The 24,444-nt window shown below is 40.0% G+C and overlaps 1 protein-coding gene across 8 annotated transcripts in view; it reads right to left on the bottom strand.

Moving 5' to 3' along the window:
* Positions 1-24,444, bottom strand: part of LOC308194837 (uncharacterized protein) — a 562,652-nt gene that overhangs the window by 230,097 nt on the left and 308,111 nt on the right. The window contains exons 1-2 of one of the 8 annotated variants that reach the window (XM_080591320.1): positions 20,852-21,985; positions 18,253-18,305 (exon numbers count right to left, since the gene is read on the bottom strand). In XM_080591320.1, coding sequence (XP_080447446.1) covers positions 18,253-18,280 — 28 coding nt within the window. In that variant the 5' untranslated portion in view covers positions 18,281-18,305; positions 20,852-21,985. Of the gene's footprint in view, positions 1-18,252; positions 18,306-20,851 lie in introns of those variants that run through there. The other 7 variants (XM_080591321.1, XM_080591319.1, XM_080591324.1 and 4 more) reach the window with 7 other exon arrangements.

The raw sequence follows: 24,444 nt of genomic DNA on the forward strand, positions 1-24,444 counted from the left end.
AATGCACAGTGGGAAGAGACCTGCCGTTTTCCACACACTGCTGTCTTGCACCTACAGGCATAGGTATCATTCTTACACGTTAGGAAAGAATAGTCATTACTCATCAAAATTTCTAATCCTTTTCTGACAGATTATTTTCAATCACTAATGAGTTGCACTAAACGCAAAATTTTGCCAGGGGAGAGGATTTTAAATACCACTATGGGACTAGCACGTTTCTGATGCATTAGATATTTTCTGAATGCCTTTTCAAGTAAAAAATGATAATAAAAACCTTTCAAAGAGGACATCAAGGGCCAAACGCTTATCCCCCTGAAAGCACAGCAACTCTCCCACAGATATCAACAGGACTGAAAATCTGGCCCTATATGCAGTTTATTTCACACTTCCAGCAGCTCTGGAACATTATCTACATGCAGTGAGAGCACCCTGTGAATGCACTTCAGTACCGCAGCATGCATGAAATCATCAGCCAAAATTAACTAACAAGACTGTGAAAGTGAACATGTGTCCAGCTGCTTATTCTTTCCATTTGAACTTTGCTTGGTGCATTCTCTTCAGTCAAATCAATTAATCAAGCACTGTAATTTGAACTGCAGGAAAATGTATGGGTAGAATTTATACACGGGGTGTCTGCTATCAGAAGAGGCCATTCAAAAAGTGAGCCTCACTGAACCCATCTCTGTGTAATTCTTAGAAACCAGAGTGTGCGATGATGATTTAGTAAACATCTGTGACTCAGTGTCTAAAGTACAGTTATGACAGCCTCTTGGAGAAGTGTTACTAACTGCGCCGCTTCAAGCATTTTCCTGGCCAAAAGATCACATGCTGAGTCAAACACCATGGGAAAAATTAATGATCCTCCGTGATTCCACAGCTTCTAGGACGTGCCTTGCAGCCCCAGTGCCCTGCTTTGTGCATGCAATTGTTACAATGCTGTTTACCAGCAGCTTTAGAAGTTCACATGAGCCGACCTCGGTTACAGCCACAGAGCCAGAGAGCACGGGGGTTTCCCACAGAAAATTTGCACAAGGACACAGGGCTTGATCGCCACACCAACATCCAACAGCACTCCTTGACACAGGTTCAGCTCCACTTCAGGATAAAGCAACCTGGGCATCCTTCCCCAAACCATCCCTTTTCAAAAGCATCCACAAACACCTTCAGAGTTTCTGCTCTGCCTGTACCACTGACAAGCCGTGGATCTGTTCAATGCTCCTGATCTACACACAAGCAAAAAGGGAAAAAACATTGCTTAGTAAGTTGCAGGGCTGACATTAGATTCTACAGATAAGGATGCTTCACAGTTCAGAAAGCCTAAGCATTTGAATAGAAATGGCTCTCAAGATAAGTACATATTCAGAACGCTGGTGAATCATCTAATCTGATTTTAAAGGTCATAATGAAAGTTTTAGTAAAAGGACACACCAGTATTTCCTCCTGCTAGGTGTTAAGACACGCAGGTTGGCATGCTGCACACAGTAACACCAAGACAAAACCATCTGAGGTTTTGCATGATTTGCACATGCCAATGGCAGCCTCTACAGTGTTGCCATGCAAACAACAGTGCATCTCAAGACTGCTTACAGCTATGCTGTTGTAAGCATGACTTATCTAGTGTAGTGCTAATAAATAGAAGTAATTGCTAATAGAAGTTCCTTTGCAAGGAACAAGGTGCTGTGCTCTTGCCAGCTCTTTCAGGAAACCCTGCTATTTTGCACAGCAGTGCTGAGCCTGCTTCTCTGTGGTTGGGGCTGAACAGAACCACCCAAATGCTGGAGCAACTAGGGAGCAGGAAGGAGGAAATCTTATTTGTCAGCCAAAGAAAGTCAATTTAGATTAAAACGCCATATGAAAAAAGTAGGTTATTTTAGATATAGATGATAGTTCCAGGTAATTTGCACTCAATGTCTATTTTAGTGATCCTCAGGCTCAGCTTTGTCCCCTAATGCCTCTTCCCTTCCAGAAGCTGCAGTTGGGTGTAGGCAACGTGTATGTGGGGGCTGGCTGGCCCTACCCATCCCTGAGATAGCAACTGCTTCTCACAAGGGGTAAGCAGCTACCATGGCTTCTTTTGAAGAGGAGAGTGGATATCATACTAATTGTTTCGTTCCTGTAATTGTTCCTCTCATTTTCACACAACTTGTGCAGGCATCATCTCCAAGATCTACACCTCTACCAGCACAGCTCAGAACAGGCCAGCAGGTGCAAAAACATCTGTGGGGTGGAAACAAGACGGTCTGGAGTGGCAGGCCAGCACCACTCTTCAGAGAAGTTTCAGAAAAGTCCTTAAAAGCAAAGATAGAACAAAAGTCTTGGCAATAGAGCCTGGTATTAGCACACAGGACACTAACATGCAGGCTCAGCCTTATGAAAGCTATACAAGAAGGTAGTTTGGTGGTCTTATTTCTTGTGATCTCTCTTGGATATTTGCCTATAACATAACTAACGCTTGCTGTTTGGCACATGTTTACATGCCAGCCTTTAATTCAGGAGAGACAGATAGAACAAGCCCCCATGGCAGGATGGGGGGAAAAATGCAGTGCCCAACTGCCCACTGTTTCTCATGAGCAGGAACTTTCATGATTTGTGAAAAGGTGAGACAGCTGTGCTCATTTCTCAGGCACATTCATGCTAAGACTGCCCTTACAATGTGTGAAAGCATTGTCTGAATAACCACAAGAGAGTCTAGACTCACAGGTACACCGCAACCAGCTTGCTGCAACTCTTTGCAGTGCTCTGGTGATGCAAAGCAGCTGCAAGCCTGACTTGGAGCGTTACAACTGAGTTTATGGCCAGTCTGCACAACCAGAGCTAAGCTGCTGGAGCTTACCCGTGAGTCTCTCTAACAGCTCTTCTTTTGAACTTCTGCCCAATTGTTTCTTGATTTATTATCATTGTCCACTACAAACAGTACTTCTCCCTTTCCTATATCTGGGTTTCTCAAAAAAAACCACTTTTTTTTTTAAAAAATGCTCAAATGATTTGGAAAAATAAAGGAGCTTTTTGCACAAAGTAAGTAAACAAGAGCTGTTTGAAAAACGTTTTTTTTAAAAAAAAAAAGAGCTCTTTTTGGGTAGACTCCCTGTAACCCAGTACCAGTTCACACAAATGAAGACTAAGTAAAAACAACCAAACTGAATGTTTTGAGGTTTTGATTCATTAGTCAAGTCTGTAGCAGCATATTGCAACTCTAACGTGTAAAACTACTTGTGATCGAAAAAGAAATAATCTTGTTCAACCAACAGCTTTTTGCCCCAGACCTTTGGGGAGGGTAGGGGCAGTATTCATGCTTCTGCAAATAAAAGCTTTTTTGTCTAGATTTTTTTTTTCCCCCAAATAAAATACCAGGATTCATCTCATCAATTATTAAAAAGGTAAAAGCAGCTGTGGTATTTTTAGAACTTTTATTTTAATTTCCTTAGGTCATGAGTGAAAAGGACCTGTTTCTTCTTTCAAAATTCCATGTAGTGTGGTAATCCTCTATCTACTGGCCATGCAGAACCACAGCAGAGTGGATGGTTAGCTAGCTTCACTTTAGCTTTGAACAGCCAATGTTAAAATCATCTCTCATATTAAGATGATTACCATGTTGATCATTATCAGCACACCGTGACAGAAAGACTTCAGCTTTTACGTTGACTGAATTCTCACCTTTTTAAATACTACCTTTGTAAGTACAGAGCTTCGTCATTCTGCATTCACTGCAATCTCCACATACTGCTTTCTTGCTTTAGTACAGTTGGTTCTTTGCTTTGCCGCGTGCTCAAGGAGAAAAGTTTAATTCAACAGAGATGATCAACAGCATGAAGTTTTCATTTACAGACCATGAAGGTGGCATTAGAGCAAGCTTTCCCATGCTGCTGCTCTAAATATCACCAGTGAACTAACCTGTGTAATGTACTGAACAACCTGCCAAACAGCTGTAAATTTTCTTTAAGTGCACTGTGACCAGTCAATAAAGGTGTCAAATACACATTAAGCATACATTATTATTCAAGAGAAAAAAATAGCATTTCCATCAGAAGAATAAGGAAGGGCAAACTCATATATGGTCAAACTTTTTTTCTCCCCCACTGGTTCTACTACACTATTATAACAGCTAATTAATAATATATTATATACATCTAATACAATACATTTTGTAAGCTCACTTCCTGCCTTTGTTTTCATTCATTTGCACACAAATGGAAATAATTATGTAACTTTTTTTCCTTGTGTATAACTCTTTATACCTATACAGCCTGTTTGCAGTATTTCTTCTTCCACTAAATTCTGTGTAGCAGTCTTTTACGAAGTCCAAAATCAAACTCTTCCATTCATTACAAAGAAAACCCACTGCCTGTTTGGAAAAAAATACTTGTAATATGAACAAAAATGGGTTGTTCAGCTCCCAAGAACAGAATTCTGCATCCCCATCCCCCTTGGTGCAATCTCAGTAGATTTTAATTGTATAACGTATCATGGAAGCTACCTAAATAAGTTGTAGACAGGTAACACCACACTGGGCACTTTACATACAATATTGCCATCTTTAACAAAAGGTTTACAAATAAGTACCTAGCAGTGCAACTTCAACTCTGCTGTTTCTGTGGAAAGCACACCTACAAACACCCAATTTCATATCAGCAACTTTTATTTGCTGCTAAAACCTGCTTAAATTTGCAGTGCTTGGCTCAACATTTGCTGCTTATCTTAAACTGGAATGCAGTGAAGTAAAACTAGCAGTTACCTGTACCTTATACTGTAATTATCAGTGATTTTTTTTTTTCCAAATATGAAAACCAACAGAAGGGGCTGCTTCATTATAGCATTATTCCTTTCTGTTCTTATTTATGTGATGAGCCCAATAACATGCATTTGTACATAAACTGATGTCAAAGATGCTTTCTGCCCATGGGTTGAGATAATTACGCACAAGAGATAATGGCAAAAGCCTCAGAAATAAACCCAGACACTTTCTTGAGAGCCTGCCCATGGAAATCTTATTGGTAAACCACAAATTGCTAATGCCGTGCTAGAAAAATATTGAAAGTATTTAAGGCAGTAGTGGCCATACCTGGTAATGTTCCTTTGCGTGCATACCAGCCATTTGCAGAAGCTGCTTTGTATTTTACAGACTTCTTTCTGCTTTACTCAATTCTGGCATGTCAGGCAGATGAGATGCAGGCCTTTTCTATCAACCAAAACTGGTTAACTGTTAACAGATTTTATGCATAAAAGAAGGAAAAAATGTTTTCATGGCAATCTACCTAGTCAAGAAATTTTACTGATATGACTTCAATTGCTTAAAAATATGCATGAACCTATGAAAATACCCAGTCAAACTGATAAAAACAAAACTTCCAAGATACCACTAGCATCATATTTGATTACTGAAAGACCCCTAAAAACAAGTGTATAATTTTCATCAGTACTGTTATTTACTATTTACTTATTTTATTTACTATTGCATTTTTTGTGTTATCAAAAAATAAGTCTTGCTTCCGTAGCCAGGCTATATCTTACTGAGGCCTGTTACTCACCACTTATGATTCATCAGCACATTCCCTTTCAGCTATACTGTTTTGGAAGAGCCTCTTTTCCTGCTTAATTCATCTTCTCACCCTCCTCCCAGAAAAGCAAGCAGAGCAAAACAGGAAAAAAAAAATCAGCAGTATGAATTCATGTATTTCATTAAATATCAGAAAGATGTGTTATACATGCCCAGAGTAACACCATCTTCCTCTTCCTTCCTAGCATCAATCTGGAGAGCCTGGCACATTTTTTCTGGTGTTTTCTTTAATGCTGCTTTTTGTATAGCCTACAGGGGGAGAATATACTATAAAGGAAAAAAGTAAGGAAAGATTTCACTGAAAATGACATGTGAGGCTCTGCTGAAACTAGCCAGTAATAAGATAACTTTGAAAAAAGGCAGCAGGTAGGATAGAATCAACCTCTAAACAGTTTAATAAGTTGTCTAGCCCCATTTCTGCTGTTGGTTGCACTGGTGTATATGTGGGATCAGCGCTTTGAACATCATGGAGCTAACACCAGATTTATACCTCCTGGTAACAACGAGCAGAATGCAACACAACAAATATGTGGAAAGGAAAGGATATTGCCTTTCTTATCCAATGTTATTTCAAAGTTTATGCTTGCAACTCCACAGAAGTCCATTAAAAACCTCTAAAAATCACAGTCCTTGCTTTCGGACTGCAATAGTTGACTTCAATTATATTGTAAATAAAGAGCCTTGAACAGTAAATCTCTTCATAATCAATGGCTTTAGTATATGCCCAAACAAAACCTCCTGACACCTACTTAAGTTCGACTGTAATTTTTTCAGCATGTCCCTTCCCCCACTCCATGCACACACTTTTAGCTGGCGACAGCATAGCGGTAGCATTGCCCGCTTCACAACACAGCGAAACATCTCCTCCAAGCCACGGTGCTAGTCTTCAGCTTTACAAATGTTTCACCCACTTCAGCTAAAGTCAATGAGCCTGCTCCAGCTTTTAAAATTAAGCAATAGAGGACGTAGTGGTAGAACTGCCCTGTGCAATGGTTGTATTCAGGGAGAAACTTGCTCACCACGAGTGCGCAGAACATCCACACATTGCATCAAATGTTACCAAGATGTCCAAGAAGCACATTTTCTTCTGGAATGCATGCTATGACCTTCTGTGAAGGCTAAATAGATCCTTTGAACTTGGGCTGAGGAGTGCACAAAAAGTTAAGAAATCATGTTCTTCCCTTGAACTTTTGGCCCAGAAAAGGACATTTTTCTAAGCACAGGACCACAGAAATATATGAACAAGAAGTCTCAGTGATGTAAGGCAGCAGGTAAAGGCCAAAGTTTTCTGTGCGCTTATTTCCCCCCTACTGAAATTTCAAGTTAATATTTCCAAGGTGTTTCTTCCTTGCAGAAAGTAACCAGTCAAGGCAGGGATATTTACAAGGGTAGGAGTTTTGAATTAAAATAATTGAGACCAGTTTTGTGCGGATGTCCAAATACTAGTAGGAACCTAAATCCATGTTTAAAAGTTATCTCAGTGACATCATTAGTTTCTGGTATTATTATGCGTTTGACAGTGAAAAGGGGAATCACAGCAAAGACAAGTTTTCCCCCCTATACAAGCAGATGAAATTGCAGGAGTTGGAATTGGCCAAATAGCTATTATTGTAAATAATTAAGAAATCATGGTATAGTTGAGCATAAGAAGAAACAGCAACTGCTTCCAAGTACATAACCAACCTAAATAAGACTGCCCAAAGACTGGAGAAAGTATTTTCATGTACATATGAAGCATAAGAGCAAGTTTGCTCAAAAACTAGTTAGCTAACACGAACATTTACAAAATTAAAATTTTCAAGAATTCATTCACATTTGAAATGTAGATTCACATCTTTGTAGATAGATGGTCTGTATTTTTGCACACAAGAATGTTGTACCTTCTTCACGCGCATTCATGTTGAGGGTGTTCATACACTGACTATTATCTGCAGCTAATTAGTAATGTGATTGCAAATCTCTGAGGAATCAGAAGGGAACAAGCTAGCTTTCCTTCTTTCCTTGTGCTTCACTTTGTCATTATTCAGAAATTTAAGTTTGCGATGCATTTCTAAATATATTTGAAAAATATTTAGACAGGTTTTTTGTTAACACAGTTTTAACACAATTGAAAGGGAAAGAGCTGTGAAGGACATATCCACCTACTTTATGGCTCCTCAGTAACAGGAACCTGGTATATCTTGCAACAATTTTAGTGCCCTGTTCCTAATCATGGTGACAACTTTTTGGGATTCATAACAACAGCAAGAAAAATATCAGATAAATACCACTTATGCCTTTATTTGGCTCATTTAGCTTAATAAAGCTCCATTTTTTGTTAAGTTTATTGGTAACATTTATTTTTACTAAAATTTTCTTCAGGTTTTGGTTGATGAGCCATTCTGGAAATATTGTCACCCATCTTGCAGCAAAAATACCCTTTACCTGAATGAACTGACAAAGCCCAATACTAACTTTTTTTTTCCTAGAAGCACAACCCCTTGCTACTATGAGGATATATCTAACACAACCAAAAATTTCACAGAGATGAGACATAGGGGGAGGCACATGGGTGGAGAACAAGCACAGTATACCTTGAGAAGCTACTATGGTTTTTAGCCCAGGAGATCTGACCCACACTAGTTAATCAAAAACTTACTGTTCATTGCTAGTTATTTACAGATGGGGAAAATCAAAACCAACTAATTTCCAGTAGTTTTACCCCTCCCTCTCCCCACCCAAAACATTGCATATGTGCAATTGAAACAGCTGGATAAACTTTTTGCCTATTATTCATAACAAATAGGGTGGCTCAGCTGCTGAAAGATTTGTTTTCTGGAAAAAATGCATGATCATTATACCACAGTGTGGCTCAGAATGGGGAGGAAAAGGATCACATTAAAGGCCATTGAGAGCAACATTGAAACATGGAAATCTGTAATTATGAATCATAAATGGCGCACACTGAATCTTCTTCGATATGATTTGCATGATGTTTAGGAGACACAGCTAAAGACAGAAAGGGATACAGGAAACTAGTCAGTTGTGTTCCACATAGCTTGCCCCCTACAAGGTAACATGAATGAGCATAGCTATTTCAGTAGTACAATGTCATTCCCTATTAGGCATTAAAAGCAGATAGAATTAAAAATGTCCTACACAGCAGTTTTTCCTTGTTTTCCTCTTCAGATTTGACAACAAAATTTTGCTTTTATACGGATGTTTCTGAACATCAGAGATCTGGTTCAAATGCTGCCTTGAGAACACTACCGCATCATTACCCAGTTGTCTTAGAAAAAATGAACAAAATCAGACCTATTTTAACACTTAAAAAAACGCTGTGGGATTTTCAGATTCATCTCAAACCACAGTTTTTACAGTACAAGTTAGATATCCATTTTGTGTGACACTGCATAAAACTTTCCGGCGGCATATACCATATACGACCGCTCCAGAAGTGGAACATAGGTGATAATCATGTTATGCTTTATTAACTGAATAGGAGAATGCCTAACTTTGAATGTTTGACAAGAATGTCATTGTGATATGAAAATAATTGCACTTGTTCTATTTCGTTTCCATGCACTATTGAGTCTGTGTTGTGTCTGAAGCCATTACAGAGCAAGGTACAGCTGATTCAAAGGAGGGATTGAGCAGTCTGCCCTCGATGTCAAAGCAAGGACTCAATAGTTCCCACACCAGTGCTCACAAAGCAGCAGCAGTAGCCCCTTACAAAGCCTGCAAGGCACCCACTGGCTCACAAAACACAAATATCGCTCTAGGCCAAACTGAGAACAAAATTCTGGATGGTACATCTGTAAGATGGGGGAGAGGCCACTGCTGCCCTTCCAGAGACACAAACTCAGGGTTAAAATGGCAGGTCAGCGTGAGCTCATGCATGAGTTAACGCTGACCTTAAAGAGATGAGACTGGCTGAATAATAAACCTAATAAAAATAATGATTAAAAAAGTAGCAGAAAACAATCATTTGCAGTTAATAGCTATTTCTGTTCAGAGCTGTCATCTGAACTCTAGGAACTCACAGAGAGGTTTAGGCACAAATACAGTGACTAACATTAAACTATATGACTAACATATATTTTTTGCAACATCTACAGGAAGCTTGCTCATCAATCAGCTTCCATGCTAATTTGAAATATACCCATCTCCTGCCCAGATGAGCACAATGCAAGCTGGCTCTGAGGAGTCAGCTTTTCTCATGAACTCCCATTAGAGTCCATCCCCACCCTGCCCCTCAGCTTTGGTTTGGCTTCCCAGCCCATTTTGCTGGGCTTCTGGGCCATACTTTATTTAATCTTCCACAGACTCAGTGGGAAATCCCTGCAAGCATCTGTGCTACTGATTTTCTTCCAATCTTTCCCTTTGCCTTCATGACAGCAAAAAAGCTTTAACCAGGCTTCCTGCTAGAGTGCTCTGTTTTTACTGACCTGTGTCATCTTCTGTCCGGCTGCCCATCCTTTCTTTGTCCTCCTGAAGAAAGGGTCTGTCTTATTCTTAACACTTAAGAAATGCCCAGAACAACAAATGAAGCCCAGAACATTTAGGGGTTTGGTGTCATAAAGTGAGACCACTATATAAATTACTCTAGATTTGTTTGTAGTTACTACACACGAACACGTGTGACCTGTCATTTACCCGACGGCATGGGGCTGCTCCTGTCTCAACACAGGGAAACAACATAAACAAGAGAGAAGTGAAATAGTTTGCTGACTGGGTCGCTGAAAGATGTCTCCCTTGAACAAACAGCCCTGAATGCTTTAAACTTTCTCCTCTAAACTGAAATAAGGGTTTTAAACAGCCCCAGGATGTAGAGAACAAGCTAGATGCTGCAGATACTAACCACCTCGCTTAAGACCCTAGAGAAGAGCACCCTGTGGCTAAGAATATTGGGGAGTCAGAACAGAATAAAGCATTGTTTTTTAGTCATATTTGAAAATTCCTCTTCAAACAGAGGTGCTACCGCAGCTTAGCTTCCCAAGCAGCTGCATGCCTTCCCGGAATTAAGGGTTAATATGGTATTTATGACAGATATTGAATTAAAAAAAGACAACGGACTTGATTCATTTCCCAACAAGCAGCTGGGTTTAGGCATGAGTCCTGGGTTCATCTTTGGAAATATCCCTGCATAGGAATATGAGATGTTTTTGGAACGGCGCACAGGTGGAAATAGCAAATATTACAGGGGAAACCTCTCCCTAGAAGTGCCTGAACAATACTTCAGGCCATTTGCCAGTATACTGAATCACAAACTAGTTCACATGGTTTTTGCTTGCTTTACTACTAATAAACACACAACATTCAAATTCCCTTAATATATGCTAAGATTTTCATTTCTCTAAAAAAGCATGCAAAGAATTTCTGGCTTTCAGAGAAAAGAAATGGTCTTAAATTTAATACTGAGGAAAAAAACTCCTCAAAAACTTCATGACATACATGAAGCTTTTCTCCATCTTAGAAAAACTTAGAAAACACTTAGAAAAAGTGTTTCTGGAGTTATAGACCGTTTTTGGCTCCTGTACACAGAGACTGTAGCAGCCTCCTGCTGCTTCTCCAGCTCTGCTGTATGCCAGCTCAGGAGTCCCATCTGAAGGAGTCATCTCCTGATGACTGCAGTTTCAGATTCACAGAGGTGCACAAAATAGCACTGATAATTTGCAAGTATGCTTTAAAAGCCCTGTCCTCCTTAACATCTGCTTAGCGTTTGATTGTCAAATACTTTTTCTTTTTGTCACTGGTATTGCATGGATAACATTAGCCTGTATGCAACACTTCACAACGGGAGCTTCAGACTGTTTGCAAAAATTCATCTCCAACTAATTATATGTAAAATAACTTAAGGTGCCCAGGTACTTCACAGCAAGATGGGATCTGGCTGCAGTAGACCCAGCAGACACTGGCATTCCACCAAGCTCCCGGACTAAGATGGAGATTGATACACAACCTCTTCTCTTCTAGAGGGCTGCGGCCACCCTGTCACACTTAAAACCATTAGGTGAACCTACCTTCCATGGCTCTGGCAAATCAGGATATGATGCCATTTCATAACTTCAGTACGTGTAATAACCCCACTTCCAACGGCAGTTTTAAACTCACTGCTTAGTGATTTCATCAGCACTACACTGCAGTTCATGCATTACCAGGAAAGCTACTGCTCTTTATCCAGCTTTCCCCACTTCCCATGATTGTGCTGGCTTCTGTGAACATCTGATTTGTATCTTTCAAATCAAGAAGTGCAAATCAGCTAAACCTCTGTGCACAGGGTACGTTCTGTACCTTTCAACGGTTAGACTAGCTCTTCATTTGCTTTCTTTCCCATCCCAGCCTGGTATTACCCCATGCAAGTATTGATAGCTGGAGTTCACAGCTCAACAAGTTTATACCAAGTCCCTTTAAGCTCCAGGTAAAAGCTTGACTCCCAGTGATTTGTAATACCCATTTTACTGATTTGTTCCCAAATCCCCTTTGCTGTCACCGTGTCTTGAGGCAGCGCCTCTGGTGTGTTCCCTGTGAGGCTCTGTTCTCAGGCTTTGCATCACGAAGCACCTCCAGAGCAAGTCCTACCCACAGACACATCATTAGCTCACCTTGCTCTGTGAAATTTCTAGCCCTGAACACCCTTCTTAGTCACTGGTCACCCAGATTCTTCTTCAGGTTTGTGTATCATTGGTTATGAAATAACATATTAGTAAAATTGAGTCACTTAGCAAGTTCTGCTTGCTCACGGGTTAGAATTTTAATTTTACATAATTATGTCTCCTTGTGTTTTCCTCTTTCAGATATCCCTTCTACAGTTTAAGGAATATCTTTCCACCTGTAATAGATTTTTTACTGGGAGATTGTGAGAACTGTTACCAGTTAGCTTGGATTAAAATACACGAGTATCACTCGTTTTCTAATTGATATTGTGGTTATACCATTGATCAGATGCTGAGACACACAAGGGTCTAAAGAATAAAAATGTAGATTGATGTCTGCATCAGTCCTCATCGTCAATGTGTCTGGAGTTTCTAAATGGGACAAAATACCCTTTTATATAGACCGTCTCCTTAGAAACATATAGTTTATTTTTTTTCAGATAAAGTGGCCTAATTATTGATCTCCCTGCCTTGACATAACAAGACAATGCATATTTCTAACTTTAACTGTAAAAGCTCAACGATGTGTAAAATGAGCCTTGAGTAAGATTATTAGATGCTATCAGCTTTTCAAAGCGGGTGTGTGACAAGATCTGATAACGCGTTGAGGATCAATGCATCTGTCCTTCTTGCATCTCCGCTCTCCTGGAGAGAAAGCAACTGTCAGACCTAGTGAAGAGATCACAGTTGCTGAGCAACAGTAACAACACAAATATGCTCCTGGCATGGACTTGGCAGAAGAAAAAAATCTGTTGAAATGATAACCACTGGTAGGGGAAAAAGAGCTGCCACATCCCATAAATTGTGTGAACACTAAAATTCTGCTTACTCTTTCCATTAGAAACTCTACTATAGACACAAAATGACGTATCAAAGCATATTTGAACAATACAAATATTGTATGGAAAATATGAAATACAATGCCACAAAAGTACCTTAGAAGATATTAACCTGCATTCTATAGAAGTTAACCATATAAATTCATACATTACACAGAAATTATAGCATGACCCAGTGGAATGTTGCAAAAAAAAATTCTTCTATTAAGTATGTTGGATGTTTTAAGAACTCATAAGAAGATTATAATTCATATTAGATTATATAGGGCTTTTTCATGAAGGATCATTTGCCACTTTGAAATAAGCACACTAGACTTAATTTAATCAAGCCACAGGAGCTTGAAGCCCTCTGGCCTAATGGCTAATTCACATTGTTTGTCATCTTTATTTCGGGCAATTGCTTGCCTTTTTGTGATTTGTGAATTGCAGACTGATGGACACGAACCTTCCGGAGCTTTCCCCAGGATCAGTTAACAAATTCAAAGAGGAGGACTCATTGGACAAATCTCCATATGCAAACCAAACACGTGAAAATTAAGTGATCTAATGTAACAAAGGAACAAAATGAAATTATTTCTTCCAGTATTCTTTGTTTGTCTATCCTTAACCACCATCTTAGAGAAGGGTAAATTAGTAGTTGAAGTGATTTATTTCAAAAATTAAATTGAGCGCACGGCTACTTTTTCATTTCTTTGTGTACTTTCACTTCCTGCTTTCTTCCCTTCCCCTTGAAAGAGCTATTTCAACAAGAGCAAGTAAATGTCTATAATTGCAAAAGAAAATGTTAATATAACATTTACACAGTTCAACAACTTCAAAGCTGTTTCGCTGAATGAATATGGCTAAAAGACAATTTACATAGAGAGGGCAAAAACCCACCAAATTGCTACTTCAATGGGAAATTTTGCAGTGAAACCTTAAATGCAGAAACAACAAAAAAAAGGCAAAAAAAAATCAAAGTCTCTTCTACCTAATTCAAACCATTTAGAAGCTCTGTGCCTAAGCCAAGGATTACCAGTGATACCATCTACTTCAGTCTGCTGTGCCTAAAGAAAGCATCCCTCTTATTAAAAAAAAAAGAAAAAAGTTTAAAGCCAAATAATTCAGGCTTGCATAAATCTTTAATAGGAGCTACCCTCCCAGGATTGGCTGCACTTTCTTTTCTCTGCCCAAGGGAAACACAATATGTCTTAGAAAAGAATAATAGTAACTCCATCTTGTGTGTTATACGATATCTTCAAGTAATCCAGAGGATTTTGCCTTTGTCTGTCATAAACAAAAGGCCACCCATACATAATGTGTCCAGGCATTTTCAGACTCCTCACCTTAGCAGGTGACATGCAGGAGATGGACGGGGGATGCTTAGCCAGCCAGTCGCTGCAGGCAAGTTTGCTCTCATGGCAATTTAGAAATGGAAAAAAAAAAAAAGAGAAAAGGCACAAATTCCATCCTTGTAAGAACAAAGTATTATTTGCACCCTGCAGTTGTCCCAGTTCTATAGAAATCTGTTTAAAAGTTATGCTACAGAGCCCCAAAGCACGTTTTCAATGCTGTTTGTCTCCTGTTTATTGTTTTTTTTTTTTAAAAAACAAAAAACACCACGAAAACCCTCTCTCCCTACAAATTGTATGTACAAACTAGAGAATAGCAGAACAATTTAGATGGACATTTAAAAACTTCAGTATTGGGACAGCGGTTAAGTAGTTATATTTGAAATCAATAGCAACAAATCATAAGCCTCCATTCTCCCCCTGCAAAGAGAATACCTGAGGTGCTAAGCAAACATCCATAGCACAAGTCAGTCATGAAAAATAGTCAAAAACAATATTACGAAGTCCAACAAAGCATCAGAGCATCCAAAATAAGAAGAAAAACAGCAGGGGTCGGGATTATATTTTTGGAAACAACAGCACAAGGAGCAGAGCAGTCTTGTGACCTGGTGGCACTCAAGGCTGGAGCCCCACTGCCCCCGGGCTTTGCCAGCCCAAGGGTTTCCAACCCAAGACAACCCTGCTTTGGACAGGGGTGGTTTAAGTCACGCTAAGACAGGTCTGGTCTGGGGGCACTGGTTTCCACAGCAGACCGGGCCTGGTAGGACAAGATGCCCTCAGAGCAGTCCCCAGGCTGCAGGGACACATGTGGCCAGATTATAGCGTAGGGAAGTCCCTGAGAAATTTTTTAAATCAGTTTGTGTACATATGCTAAGTAGTAATTGGTGTGAAATGAGGCTTCATGGGTCTTTTGTTGACTAGCATTGAATGACCTGTTAAATTTTCAGTGACTGGCACTGGCTATCGGATAGCAACTACGGAAATTCAGGCCCATCGCCCTCAGCAGCTTACATGGCAAATGTAAGCAGCATTAATTGGAATAGTCTTTCAGCCTGACGACAAGATAAAACTTTAGCACAAGTAGGACTTGTAGCCTGTAACAATAAATCATTTTGCTCTTTAACTAGGGGTGGATTGGTTCTGTCTTGTTTGACAAAAACATGAAGAAAAGTGATGCTGGCTTTCAGAAATTAAAGTGTGAGCTAAGTTACTGAAAGCTTGTAATATTTCTGTGAGAAAACAACTATCAGAATTCAGTTTTGTTTGGTTAGTAAATACTAATGATGCCACTAAAATGCAGAACTAACAAACTTGGATTGGGCTAAATACATCATTGCACATACTGCTCATAGAGTTGCATTTAACCATACCCCCCCTCGCGACCCACAGATTTCTCTGGAATATTGCATCTGTTGTAAGCACACACATCAAGCTAATATCAACAAATCCACATGCAAAAACCACAAGTACTTAGGTGGCCAGAATGCTCCATGCTGACAGAGAGATGCCTGTAAGAGTAAGCAGCCCACACGATAGGCAGGAGGGGTACAGGCAAATCCATCGCATTGCCTCCCATCACAATTTTCCTCATACTCTGCCCCCAGCCTTGCACTACAGTTTCTCCCAAGCACCCTGCTTCTGCCTGGACTCAGACTCCTGCACTTGAAGTATTTGGCACATCCTGAGCTGCAGCTGGTGGAGGGAACACAGCGAGGAAATGGTATGTGTGCAAATGTGGTTACAGAGCTGACTTTGTTCCATGGCAGTCCTTCAGCTTTAATCTAATCAAATTTGTGCCAGCAGCCTTACTGGGCAAATCTGTTGCTTAGCAAGTACTATGAAGCAGGCACCCAGAGCTGACCTTTACATCAGCTGTGAGATGTGTCTCTAAGAGCCAGTTCGGAATCAGGACATGCAGGATTTCTGTGCCTGAACGCCCTTGTTAAAGTTTCCAGAGCACATATAGGGTAGTAGCAGTCACCTGTCTATGAGGAGGTGCATCTCAGTGTAGGACTCACAGCTATCGTCTTTCTCATCTGGCTGGCCACGAGTGATAGCATTAGGCTTACAGTATGATGTACTCCTATTGGTAATTACCTGGAACTCCATCTACACATATCTAAAATATTGAGCCACTCACACATTGGTTGAGAAATCTTTACTTCAGTAAAACAAAAAGTAAATTACGTCATTCATAAACTTTGGTTATCAAATTTTGCGTGCTTGGGGCCAACTCCATTCAAGGACTGCAGTATCACAGTACTAAGTGTGACCCGTTACTAACTGGTTAACTCCCAGGTTCTTGGTCCTCAAGCAGAACCCATCACTTGAGGTAAACCTGTAAAGGCTGCCCAGACAGCCCCGAGCTCTGGGCTACACCACAGACTGCTTCTTTAAATGTCTTTTTCCTATTTTTAATATTGGGCACAAAAGGAATGCATCAGACTGCACTGGCTGCTACCTGTGGGAACCAAGAGTAGTTCCATATCAGGATCTGTTCTACCAGATCAGCAGAAAACATTTGTGCAACTTACATCCCCTGCTCTTCTTCTAAATCTTTTTACTCCCCAGCATATGGTAGTACCCTGGGTTATCATGCAGCAAGTGAAAGCATGCAAGTCCTGCCACTGGCTTCAGAAGGGCCAAGGAAGCAAGCAATTACCAAAGCATCTCTATGATTATGCAGCCAGGACTTCTCTCCAAATCAGCTGAGCTCTATATCAGAAGGCATAGTTTTATCACAATGCAGAAAGCAGACCTTTTACTACAACAAAAGACTCCACACACAAAAAAAAAGAACACCTTACCACTCGAGCAGAAGGCAAAAGGTAAGTCAAAGTGAGTAGCCCAGAGTTTTCTGTACTAGCATGTTACTAACCCAAGTCTGCCAGAAATCTTCTGCTTGCCCAACCCCTGGATCTGCTTTTCTGCGTTGCCGAAGTCCATGCCCTGATACCCCAACCCAGTTTAACCAAAGACTGACGCTTTCTCATAAGGCAGACCTGCTGCCCTGTTTGTTATCTGCTGTTTGGCAGATAGCTCTTCACTTAAGACACACACTACTGCTTTTGTTCCCGGATTGATTGACTGAACCTTTTATAAACAGGAGTAGGGAACTCAAGATTGTCTTGCAAAGGTTTATGGCATGAACCCTTGCATACATCCAGGGATACGCCACTCCACACAGACTTTCTTGCAAACAAAAACACTCACATAAATGCTTACAGAAAATGTTACTGAGGTGAGTTCATCACTTGCTATTTTTCTTCGCTATTTATCTTGTTCTTGTATCAACTCCCATTTGTCACAAGAAACCTAGGAGGCACTGCACATTTTTCAAGGCCAACCTGCACAGCACCAATAGCGTGATGAGCACCCAGCAGGCATTATCAGAATAGAATTATCAGAGCATAATGATTTCTCTCATTTTAGAGCCATAATTATATAATTATCGAGAAAGTGTTTTCATAATGTATAAGATACAACACAGGGGGATCAAAATGAAAAATGTAATTTATTATGCTTATTGTTCTGCTTTTTTGATTTTTTTCAGCAATTCCTAAATTTCATTGATGGCTTCCCCTGGATTTGCAGTCACAATAGCAGCAAAATGAAGATGATGAAGCTCTTTTTGAGGCAAAATTATTACCTTATTGTAAATACTTTCATCCTCTATCAGTGCTGAAGTTCAGCTCTCCTGAAGCTACACCATAAGCACAGCTTCCTCCTTAGGAAGTCATTTTAGTAGGTTCTGCTTTCCCTTTCCTGACTTTGGAAGAAGTTACACAGAAGAGGATTGCAGTATATGATTGCATCCTTTTTCTTCACTAAAAGTATCATTTGCATGGAACCAATAAAAACTTGTTTCATTTCATCTCAAGGTCTTCACATACCCATCAGATTCCTCAGCAAGTTTACCATCACTCCCACATCATGCAACACTGATCTGCAGGTAAAGAAGATGTGAAGAAACATGAAAGAAAAGGTACAAAATGATACATTACACCGAACTAGAAGAATGCATTAAATGCTAAAAGACTCCATGTTTCGATACATGTATTTTCAGTCTGTTTATGCTAGTGCCTGACTTTTGAACAGATTTAAGTCTACGCTACACAGTCAGGGTCTTTTTTGTGACCTACTTTTAGACTTCATCATAATGGATATGCAGGATCACAACTGAGGCTTGGCAAGCAGCAGCTATTTCTGATAAGCTGTATCAGGATATCAGACTCAAAGCTCAGCAACAAGCAAGAGACCTTTCTCCACTGCAAGGACCAATCCTTTTACACTGTTTAGCTGTATCCCTGCACATTAATTACTAACAGCCTTACTCTACTCATTTATTTAGGATTATCATACTGCCCCAACTATCGTTTACTCCTTTGATATTTTCGAACACTTCTGAACTTCTCATTTTGTTAACATTCAGCAAAACCCCAAGACAGAAATTGGCCACCCTTGTCAGAGCCACGCTCCCAGCAGGAGCTCTGAGTCACTCCAAATCTTATTCATTCAGTAATGAGGAACTATAGAGTCCAAGAAGAAACAATGTCTTCAACCCATCCACAGAGTCAAAGCTCTAAAACTCCTGGCATTTTCCACAAAAAAACATGACCAGTCAAATCCCTTAAGCAATAAAAATTTACCCATCCGTTTTCAAAACAGGTAGCAGTAACACCTGTTAGACATTGTTAAACAGTTCAGGTTAACACTGACTTGTGCAAAAAAAGTTCTGTTCAGCATGAATTGTTTTACGTAAATAAATCCCATTTCCCATTATGCACTTGGCATTTCTCAGTTTCAATAAACAATTCTGCCCATGCACATTTTTCTAGTTGTACTTAAATCAATGGTATCAGAAGTTCCTTTAGTTCATGCGTGATAGTCCCAGCCCAGAAAGAGAGTGTTCTTACTGCTATAAATCCTAAATTTTATATTCTTTTGCCTTCCCCCAACCCATTTCTTTCCTGAGTGCTGGGTTTTCACTGAGTTTGCTGTGCACACAGCTCTGTCTGCTGTGCTTGCTGCCCACCTGCTTTGAAGGTGACCTGCTGGTTTTGCATTAGCTTGGGTTGCCAGCTGGCTCACAATGCCCAGCTAATTTCCCTGATGACTCAGTTGTAGCTATGTGATTTCTGTAGTGTTGTAGCACCTGGTTTTGGTGGAGGTTGATTCTGGATCTTTCAACAGAAAGAGCAGACTAGTGCTGTGATTAGGAGCCTGTGACACTTTTAGTCAGGCCAAACTTTTGTTACAAGCCTTAGAAAACATTCATCCCAGTCAAGAAAAAAAAACCAAAAACCCTACACCTTTTACTGTTTAATTATATATTTTAACATCAGCTTCAAAATCCTTCATATCTCCCTATTTCATCATTTTACATCTTCAGCTTCACCATAAAACTAAGTTCTTGCAGGTTTTCTCTTCTATTTCTTCATAACTAGCCACTTAAGAACATGCAGAGATTGACCTTATTCAACATCTATATCCTAAAACACTGCGATATTATGCACAGGCTGCCATGAAGCAATCTAAGATTTTTAAAGGTACAATTACCCACAAGACCCTCTCATTGCCATCTTGAATGTAGCACAAAAAAAATAAAAATAAAAAACCACATACCAGAGAGTGGAGCACTAGTGATGTTTGTGTGCCTTGGATAGAGGAGATAACACTTCAGTATTTCCCCTTGTAAAATACAATACATACTTTTTTCCTACCTATTAATCTTCCATAAATCATTGCCATGATTCATTATACACCTATTAGTTATTTATAACAATATATTCATAGATTAACATGAACAGTTTTGGGCTATGAAATATTCAAACCATTTAATGAGTTGCGTGGCACAAGGAATAAGACTGGGATTGTTTGTTCCATAATTGAAATTTAAATGGGGAATTTACAAGTCTGAGAGCAAGTAACGCTCAAAATTTTGTGTTTTGAAAATAATTTCAACAAATACTTCTGTACCACAGCTAGAGCCAAATGCTCAGAAGCTAGTAGTCAAATGTAGAATCTGGGTGTTACTTAGATGTTCAGAACACTTGGTTGTGATGCATGGTTCCAGGATATATAATGTTTAAGAAGGACACTAAAAAGTTGTTCTGCGTTTTGAGCAGCCAAGGGGATGTTCAATGGGGCTGCTACTGAGCACAGGAAGATGCAGATTTATAAATGGAGCAACCCAAACCACAGACAGCACCCATGGTCACCCCAACCCCCAGATGTCCCAGTCAGTACCAGAGTAAGAGCTAGGCATGAGGATTTTGCCAAAAGAAACCTGCCCCAGAGCAGAGGAGGTGTTTGCAGCAGGCTGCAGGGAAGCGTAACTGGAAGGGGCAGCATCTGCTAATGCAAAAGCCAAGAGGAGATGGTGTGGCTGAGCCAGGAGCCACCCTCTCTCCCCAGAGAGGATCAAGATGAAGCACAAGGAGACCAGAACAAAGCCCTCAGCTCTACCAGCAAGCTCACAAGGCCACTCACCAGCAGCTGTAGCTCTCCTAGATGAGTCAGGCATATCGCTGCAGACTTCACGCCATCCATCACCAGCTAAAGCCCAAGATGTCCACTGGGAACACAATTATTTCACTCTAACAAAACTTCTCTATTAGCAGTTTTGTTTTGTTTTTGTTTTTTTTTTTTTTTTTTTGGTAACATGGACTTTTGCTTTAAACCCTCTCTCAGGAACATTTGCCAGAAGAGTACCAGGTCCAGTCACCACCAAAGCACCAGAAACATCTACTAAATGCTCCCCTTGGCAGGGCACCTGCCCTAAATACAACAAGCAGCAGGTGCCACCAGGCAGACTGATTTCACGTACCAGTCCCACATCACCTGCTCATAAAAAGCTTTGGGTGCTAATAAGCCTTGTGTTCTTAATGAACTGCAATCCGTACCAGCTTTTGTTATTTTGGGTTAGAGTGGTGCTACTCAGCTCAAAGTGAAAATGCAACTGCAGTACTAGCTGGGAGGATCCCAACAGGTTGAACCAATCTATTCCTTATTTTACTTTGCTCAGGGCAGGAGGGATCTGCTCTAGATTTTTTCTTCGCGGAGTTTTTTCCTGCTTTCATGTCATTCATCTACACCTGCACTGCCAATATGGCTCTGTACCCAGCCAGTGGTGCTGTTTCTGATGTGGGCATCCTAGAAGCATGTCAGTACAAGGGTATTGCACCCTTACTCTCCTAGCAGGCTGACTGAGGGAAATAAAAACATTTCCAGAGTGTGCTTCTTCTATAGCCCATTTCATTTTTGGCTTGCCATAAGGACCCAGCTGGAAAAACTGCAGCCTCAACACCAGGACAAGGGAAAAGTCTGTCTCTAAATGAACCTCTGAGGTGCAAGATGGTCAGGTCACTTATGTAACCAACACAGGTGTTTCTCCACATGGTACATTTCATACCTTACTTTCAGGGTTGTCCCTTAAAGGATAGACTTATGGTACAACAGTAATTCTGCTGCAGCCTAGCCATGATGGACAGAGCACGGTGCAGCCAGACAAGCAGCATACATCAGTTAAAATATGCAGTTTTACATTGACAAAACACCAGGACCTCAAAGACTGGTCATACTAGGTGTATGCTGATACATCCATAGTGACTTTGATATAAAGCACTGACCTCATGCTTTACTTCGTCATGGAGGAGACAGGAATCAATGCCTCTGATGTCCCCCTTCTACAGCATCATATTTATCAAGATTGACAGTAAATAAGGGTTTTTGCCCTATTGACTTCAGGAACTGCTTTTCCTGGGGCTAGCTGGCTGTAGCTGTAGAAAAAGATCCCTCATGCCCACTTTCGGGATGCAAAGTGAATGGGTAGATGATGGTGTCCATCAGAATCAACCGTGCGAGGTCAGGGACACGAACTGCCACCAGCTGGGGCACGGGGGTTTGCCAGGGCAAGGAGAGAGGAACATTAAGGCTAGCTTGAGAATAGCAGACATACATATCTGTAACAGTTATTCCTTTACAGCCTCATAAATTAGCAAGCCCATAAAAACAGGAGCCTCAAGGAAGGACATGCCAAAACCCTGCCATGCAAACCATGTTAATTATGATAATAGGCAGATTTTAATAAACCAGTTCCTGGCTCCCACACTTTCACCTATAAAACATACATATTTCTAAGGCGTCATTCTCCCTCTTGTCTCTATTCAGGTAAATGGTCAAATTTTACTATCCGCACCCGTAAACGTTCAGTGTGAAGGATTTCCAGCGAGCTCGCTGTAGTCCTCCTGACAGGCACTGGAACCACATCTCCATCCAAAACTCAGCAGCTTTTGTCAGGAGTGGCTAGGGACTGTCCATCTGTCATTAAAGTGTTAATTTTGTTCATTAACACAGAAAATATTCACCATTTCCCACTTCAGAGGAGATGGGCTGTACCATCCTTTTAATAGAACTCTGCTGGAAATCAAACACAATTTTTATTCAGGGGAATGATTACTGTGTCTTGTTTAATTCTTGCCTAACAAATGTCAGCACTAATGTATTACAGATTATTCAGTCAATTTGATGGTTCCAGGTGAAAGAAAGAAACACAAATCTCTTCTTTTAGTGTAAAAAGGGTCAGCTGGATGACTTCCACTGCAGGAGCCGAGATGAGGCTTGACATGAATCAATCAAGCAGGCTCAATTTTACAGTTATAGTGCCTAATGCCTAAACATGAGCGTATGGGTGGAAATTAGCACCCGATTATGAGCATACATGATCTTCCCTTGGAAGACAATAATATTGGCATTAAGCTTCTCAAGAGGGAAGATGCTGCTGGTTTTTAATATGTCTTAAATTATGTCAGGAAAAACACTGGAACATCACACAAAAGCCACAGTCAGTGTATATTGCTATCTCATAGAGCTGGAGATCTTTACAACAATATTGACACAGGAGCAGGCAAGCAAATGTCAGCCAATATAACATATGAAATACTTAACGTAACCAATTTTCAGCTGTCAATCAGCAGGGAATAATGACTGATGCAAGGAATCAATACACCACAATTGAATTCCAGCTCACAAACTTGTTTCGTTCTGTGCTATAAAAGACTGTCAAATGTCACACCCCAAGAGATGCAACAGGATTCCAAAGATTTATTTATTTCAAGCTCTGAAGTCTATTAGCAATAGTGCTCCTTGTGCTATTGGAAAAAGAGCTCTGATGACATTAAATTTTCAGAAATGACAACTCATTGCATCTGGAGCCAATTAATTATACCACTCTATATCATATTTCAGCAGTCCTCTATCGTTTTACTAATAAGTAATTGCACATAATTATATTTAAACAAATTATTGTGACTTTAAAGCTGTAAATATTTGATTGTAATCTATACAGTATTAGCTGAGTATTTTTAAACAAGTTGTTTTGTACTTTTGATAAAAATAATAATAAAAAAATCACTCCATCCTTAGCTCCATTTCATTCAGGTAGCTTAAATATATAAATTATTAAAGCTGAATGATTAAGATTTACTAGAGAAGTGTACAGAGTTGTGTATTACCCTGTATACAGCACTGGTTTTTGTTTTTTGTATTTAATAAAGGCAATAGAAGAAAAAATATTTATTTTTGTACTCCACAGTGCTGTAGTCTGATGAAAGGCAAAGGAGATACCAGAGGGAAAGAATGAGAAGATGCAAAGGTGAAGGCTGCAGAGTCATAATCTCCAAAGAGTATGTATTGTCTACATGGAAATGCATGTAATATACCCACCATTGGAACAGAAAAACAAAATCTAACCACAGGAGGCTGATCATAAAGTATTTAAAACACAACAGTGTACTTGTTTCCATAACAAAATCTAGTTTCGGTAATAGATAATTCATTCACTGATTCATTCTTGATTTCTGCCTATTGCGCCTTTCCATGTTTTCCTTCCTGCAATGCTGTCTTATGAAAGGAAAATCTGATGGCAGTAGCCTCATCCTCCCTGGTTAGTCCCATTGAAGCTAGCGAGGCTCTGTGCACGACTGGGCACCAGGCAGCAGCTGGGTGGTGGAATCTGGCCCACAGTAATTATAAGACTATTAAAATTAGCATATTTTCTTTACCTGAGGCTGAGAGTTAATTAA

Source organism: Anser brachyrhynchus (assembly GCF_964034855.1).
Source record: "Anser brachyrhynchus genome assembly, chromosome: 4".
Lineage (NCBI taxonomy): Eukaryota > Metazoa > Chordata > Aves > Anseriformes > Anatidae > Anser > Anser brachyrhynchus.